The following is a 6,355-nucleotide window of genomic DNA, read 5'->3' as shown; positions in this document are numbered from 1 at the left end:
TTTTTGTCATTTTTGTAATTTTTGTCATTTTTGTAATTTTCGTAATTTTTGTAATTTTTGTCATTTTTGTTACTTTTGGAATTTTTGGAATTTTTGTCATTTTTGTTATTTTTGTAATTTTCGTAGTTTTTGTTTTTTTTTGGTATTTTTGTTATTTTTGTAATTTTTGGTAATTTATGTAATTTTTGTAATTTTTGTAATTTTTGTAATTTTTGTAATTTTTGTAATTTTTGTAATTATTGTCATTTTTGTCATTTTTGTCATTTTTGTCATTTTTGTCATGTTTGTCATTTTTGTCATTTTTGTCATTTTTGTCATTTTTGTCATTTTTGTCATTTTTGTCATTTTTGTCATTTTTGTCATTTTTGTCATTTTTGTCATTTTTGTCATTTTTGTCATTTTTGTCATTTTTGTCATTTTTGTCATTTTTGTCATTTTTGTCATTTTTGTCATTTTTGTCATTTTTGTCATTTTGTTGTTTTTGTCTTTTCTTCAATTTTTGCCACTTAATATCCAAAGTGTATTTTTCTTCTAATTCGTCAATTTGTTCAATTTGATAAATTTTGACCATTTGTTTTGATAGTTTTAATATTTGTATAACTTTTGTTATTTTTGTCATTTTTATCTTTTTGGTCAGTTAGGCTGAAATTTTGCCAAATTCGTTGATTTTCAATGATGTAAATTTTTTCGATTAGGTCAATTTTTATGAACTTTTTCAATGTTTTAATTCATTCTTTTTCTTTGCTAATTTTTTTAACTTTAAAAATCTTGTTATTTATCATAATTTGTTGCAATTCTTGCAATTTTGTCAATTTTTAGAGTTCCGTAAATTTTTCCAATGTTGTCTTTTTTGTAAATTTTGGTAATTTATCAATCTTGTCTATTTTGTCAATTTTGGCATACATAAGTTAGTCATATTTTTTTCAGTGCAAATCGTATTTAAACATCACAAAATCTTGTCAAATTAACAAAATTACAGATTTTTTTTTGTCAAAAAACACTGATTTTTTTTCCGGCGTCCTTGGTTGTACCCCTTGATGCAATTTAAATCATGAATATCATGATAAGTAGCTTTGGCTCCAATTTTTGAAACCGGTTCTACTCAAAGCTGAACTGCGAACCTTAAGTTGGTGAAAGGTAGGTCTTTAGACCCTTAATTAATGATTCCCCAAATTAACCGATAACTTTACCTTTCTGTTAGAAACGGCAGCATTTTGTGTTGAAGTTATTAGAATCTCCAAACGTGTTCATTCTGCATTCGGTTTCTTCTATGAAGGCTTTCTTTCGTTATTCTTCAAGCATTCAGTTAAAGACATGTGCAATATTTAAATATTTGAAGTAGCTCATATAGACGTTTATTAGGTTTTGATAAAATTTAATACATTTGTGCACAGTTCATTTGGCGACTCATGTATGGTCAAGAGGACCACACGGAAGTTACTGATTATTGGCCATGGCTTGTTGTCTGATTTCCTCGTACGATAGCTGGGACTGTGAAAAAAAGTACAAGTTGGTGTTTGATTAGGGAAACACTGTTTTACGTATGCACATGACTAGAGCACCATATCGAAGAACACCAGCAATAAAATGTAAAACACAAATACTTGGAAGATAGTTGTTTTAAGGGCATGTTTGTGCAAGCAATCGTCAAGCGGAAGCTGTAAAGTTATGGTTAACCTACTGATAAGCTGGAATCACCGAGTAGTGTTGTTGTTAGTGCATAAGTTCTACAAGGTAATACCAACTTAAAACTTATTTTTAGAACTACATTTGGTCAGTTTTCTACACAAAAAAGGAAAAAGGACAAATTATTTAGAGTGAAGAGGACGAGTGTGCAACGTTCACATGCAGCATTCGTTTCTGATTTGGTTACACTTAAAAGAGCAAGAATAGAGAAAAGGAACGACACCAATGCAAGAACCACAACATCAATGTCTAACCTCCCAGTGGCCATCGTCCCAGGATGGGAAAAGGCGCTTGAAGCTGCGAGGTTCTTCGCCCTGCTTCAGGATCACGATCGGTACCGTGTCTTCGTTGCGCTCCGACGGATCGGTACGGATGTACTGCTTGGCCATGTCGATTGATTTGGCACGTTCCTCCTCGGTGGCACCGTTTCCGATCCAGCAGTAGATTTCGTCACCTCCATCCAACACCATGACGTCGTCCACGTTGAGATCCTGTGGGGAAATTTGGAACATTCATAAAATCAACCGTTTCAAGATAATAGAATTTATTACTCACATCTTGTTCGAAGTGTGGAACTTCTTCCACGCGCAGACGCTTGTTGAACAGAATACGGCAGTGGAACAGTCTTGGTGTCAGGAAAGGTGCCCCAGTTGGATCCAGCTCCCGATCGTAGTCTCCTTGTCCACCCAGAGCGGCCCAGAACTCACCCGGTTCGGATCCCTCAGCGATAATTTGAGGCGTGGCATCAGGAGACACCAATCCAACAATATTTCCAGCCATATCCTTCTCCAGATCGGATGCTCCAACGCCATGCCAGACGTAGGTACCCGAAGGAGTCTCCAGAATAAAAACGTCATCCGAAGCCAAGGAACTAGCCGTTTCCGGGAGCTGCTCAGCACGAACGTCATCAGCACAGGTTCCACGGATACGGAACAACCTCGTTCCATCAACGTCATAGCTGTCGTGGTCGTGAATGTTCTTGAAGCCCGAAGCATGACCGCCGGTGAAAGTAATAAGTTTACCCTTGAAAATCTTCAAGAAGTGACGTGGTTCATTGCCCTGAGTAACTCTGATCTGAACAGCTTTGCCGTTCAATTCGTTATCCATACGAACGGCATGCATGGCTGCAGCAGCCTTCTCGTCCGTAGACGACTGCTTACCCTGCCAGAAGTAGATCAGGAATCCATGACCACCCCGTTTGTTCTGATATTCATACTTGATCACGTACGAATCTCCTCCGAAGAACATACCATAGGCAGCTGGTTCAATGGGAACCAACTCGAAGTTTTCCACTCGCCAGATTTCAGCCTCACCCTGTCCATTGTCAGGCATGAAGCCAAGGGCACGACCTCCGTTCTTTTTGAACATGTGCAGAATCTCCGGATCGAACTCACGCTCTTCCCCATCGGTAGAGCTATCGTCATCCATGGCAGCCCTTATCAAGTGACTATGGTTCATACCCTTATCCTGCCAGCTGGCAAAGTACTGCTTGAAATCTGTAGTCTCTCCATTCTCAACGACCCGATGAACCTGAGTATGCATCGGATAACCCTTGCTGGTGATGAACTCCTGTGCCTTGATCATCGACTGAGCTCGCTCCTGAGACGTTGCTCCCTTACCAACCCAAACATAAATCCCGGAAGATCCGGTATCCAAAATAAAGCAGTCCTGCTGAAAAATTAGAATCAATATTTATGCATCACAAAAAACAACATCGAGGAACACATCACAAACACAAACAAATAAAACAAATCACTAACGTCTGAGTCCAGCATGTTCTGCTTCAAAGGTCTTTCGCCGATCGGGGTGATCTCTAGGCTTCCGTTGGCGTCCGATACCTTATACAGGGTAACGGTTTTGCAGTCGGCTTGTTCGTAGGTTTCGTCGCACTCCGATTCGTCCGGTACTTCCGAGGCTGATCCTTCTCCGAGGGCGTCGAAGAATTGCTGCTGTTCGCCGGAACTGGCGAATTCGTCTACAAGAAATCGATAACAAAATAAAGTTGTATTTTCTAATTGAGAAAAAAAAGTTTGGAATAGAATATCTGAAATGGTGTTAAAATCAAATGATAAATGGCTATCAGATATATTGTTCGTTGTTATTTTGAAAGTATCCATTATATCAATTTTAGTTAGCTGGCGAATGGAATTGCATATCGTGGACAATGTCCAGATGGTGCTTATGTACATAAACGCTTCCATCAAACGCGGAATCAATTATTGACCAATTGTCAAGCAGATTGTTCAGAAGGAACAATTGTGTTCTGCCCTAGGAAAGTGACTAAATTCATTTGTATATTTGTTAAAATTTCGGCTGACTTGAAGAATAAAAAAAAAAAACAATATTAGGTACTGAAAATTGAAAACAATGATGATCTTCTCAGTTTTCCGGCAAAGTTTTTGGAGAACTCGTAGAACTCATCATCAAATATCAAATCATTCAAATCTAAAGGTTGATAGTAGACGAACGTGATGCATCAAAATTTTGGGAGGAGAGAGTTATTTCCCAAAGTATATCGACCTGCGCAAATATCTAGTGATGAAAGGAGCTCTGGGCAATTAACTTCAGCCAGATGGAAATTTCGACGACGATTCAGTGTTTCTAGTTGAGGTCTTGAAGTCTAAGTGCTTGATAAGTAAATTTTCTTTGAACACGTTCAAATCTGAGATTCTAAGAAATTAGATTAGGCAACCAAACCAACACTGAAATTTCAAGAATAGGCCGTACGAGTGAACAATACAATGCTTTTATGGAGCGAGGATTATTAAAATATTTCAACATCCGCTTGCATCCGCTATTAAGGAGTTGAACACTATCGTTGATAAATAACGTAAACAATAAGGGACCAAGATTCAATCCTTGTGGCACGCCTGGTTTGTTCACAAAAAATCTTGAAAATCAGGAACGAAAACAAAAACTTCTTAGAAGCAGCCAGTTGTCTCAGCCAACACAAAAGTATTTCATGGTCCACCAGATAAAATGTTGATTTCAAATTTGTACCTATACATTAAGTATACTTGTACTCTTTCACCCATTGCATTAAAACATGATTTTGTAAGACAAAGCATGTTCGTTGCGACGGAACGTCCAGGCATAAATCCGTATTGATCTTCACTTGGTCAAAGTCTGGATTCTCGTCGAGCCACCACGTGTTTCTGGGTATGCTTCTCTGCAAATCTAGTTTTCATCTTTTCGCAGCATATCCCTAATCCATCTGCACTTACGTTCCCAAATCTCGTTTTCTAGCACCCTTTGATGACACCAGCAATTCCGCAGGCAGCGATTTACAAATACTTGCAGTTTTCGCGTCGTTACCGTATATGTTCTAAAAGTTTCACACCGGTACATCAATACGGATTTGACGTTTGAGTTAAAGATTCGGAATTATGTTCATAGAAAGCTCTGGCGCGAGCGCCAGATGTTGCAAAGACTCGCAAATGCAAAAACGGGCTTTTCTGATCCGGGTTTAGATGTCTTTCTTGGTATCACCATCTTCCGTTATCTGGCCACCACGATACTGGAAGCACTCCACTTTCTTAATTGTTTTGATCGGTGATTAAAACTTTTTTTTATCTAACTTCATGAAAACATTGAAAATTTGGATAAGTGGTAACGTGAGACAATTTACACACCTATTATATTATGAACATCAGATTGAATACCATCAGGTCCAGGGGAGAAAGTACTTTTAAATTTTCAATGTATATCGAATTACCTGCCTCTCTTATGATTCTTTTCAACATGCTGTTAAGTCATAGAAAAGTATTGAGATTTTGGAAACAATTTTAAACGAATTTATCGACAAATAGTTATTTTATTTTTGTTATCGACTATTAGCTATCTTATCTTGCATTTCCAAAATCTTTGAATAAATAATAAAAGTGTTGATACTTTCGGTTTCGGATCTGCTGCATGCATCCGTTTTCCGGAAAATCCCACTAACACGAAATATTAGAGGACAACACCAAAATAGCTTGTTTTGGTTCTGTTCTCTTTATGGCAATTCGCAATTGATGACTGCTGAGAACATTAGATTGATGATGATGTACACAGTAGAAATGTCGCATCGTACACGCAAAACGATGCTAACTCATATTGTGGTTAGCAGTTACACTGCAGTGTTGGCAGACAGTAATGAGTAATAATCTCATTCTACTCATTATACCCTTCGTCGGTGTCGGTTGTATTTTACTATGTATTTTTCTTATAAAATCTCAAGAATTCACAGAAAACTGCTGCAAAAAATATCAAAACAACTTCAAAATTTGTATTTCACACTCAGAATCTGTCGTCCAGACTACAAATATTCTAAATGGAAAGAAGTTGCGACTAGTTTATGTCAGTTTTTGTATTATTTTGTAATAAAACTGTTTGTTTACTTTTTGTTTCATACAGCGTAATGAAAGCGCACGCGAAATATGGTAACTTACAGTGACTTGTTGATGAAGCCTTAGCCACAATTGCGGTAAGACCGTGCACCCAAGGTGGCTACCATACATACATACATACATATGTACATACTCCAAGGTGCCAAAGGGAAAGGACTACCGAAAAACCCGTCTTGATTGGCCGTTCGATCGAGAACATGCTAAAGATAAAAAAATCAAGAAAGGGAGCTGATAACACTTACGAATCTATTAGATGGTACACATATTGTAAAAAGTCGTCA

At 37.6% G+C, this 6,355-nt stretch overlaps 1 protein-coding gene across 2 annotated transcripts in view; it reads right to left on the bottom strand.

The window, feature by feature from the left end:
- Window positions 1-1,324: 1,324 nt before the first annotated feature.
- The window catches only part of LOC129743610 (gelsolin), a 30,526-nt gene continuing 25,495 nt past the window's right edge, over window positions 1,325-6,355 (bottom strand). The window contains exons 4-7 of one of the 2 annotated variants that reach the window (XM_055735684.1): window positions 3,447-3,661; window positions 2,242-3,357; window positions 1,941-2,177; window positions 1,325-1,491 (exon numbers count right to left, since the gene is read on the bottom strand). In XM_055735684.1, coding sequence (XP_055591659.1) covers window positions 1,438-1,491; window positions 1,941-2,177; window positions 2,242-3,357; window positions 3,447-3,661 — 1,622 coding nt within the window. In that variant the 3' untranslated portion in view covers window positions 1,325-1,437. The remainder of the gene's footprint in view (window positions 1,492-1,940; window positions 2,178-2,241; window positions 3,358-3,446; window positions 3,662-6,355) is intronic. The other variant, XM_055735685.1, reaches the window with a different exon arrangement.

The sequence above is a fragment of the Uranotaenia lowii genome, chromosome 2, assembly GCF_029784155.1.
Source record: "Uranotaenia lowii strain MFRU-FL chromosome 2, ASM2978415v1, whole genome shotgun sequence".
Classification (NCBI taxonomy): Eukaryota; Metazoa; Arthropoda; class Insecta; order Diptera; family Culicidae; genus Uranotaenia; species Uranotaenia lowii.
This window is presented reverse-complemented; position numbering and strand designations above follow the sequence as displayed.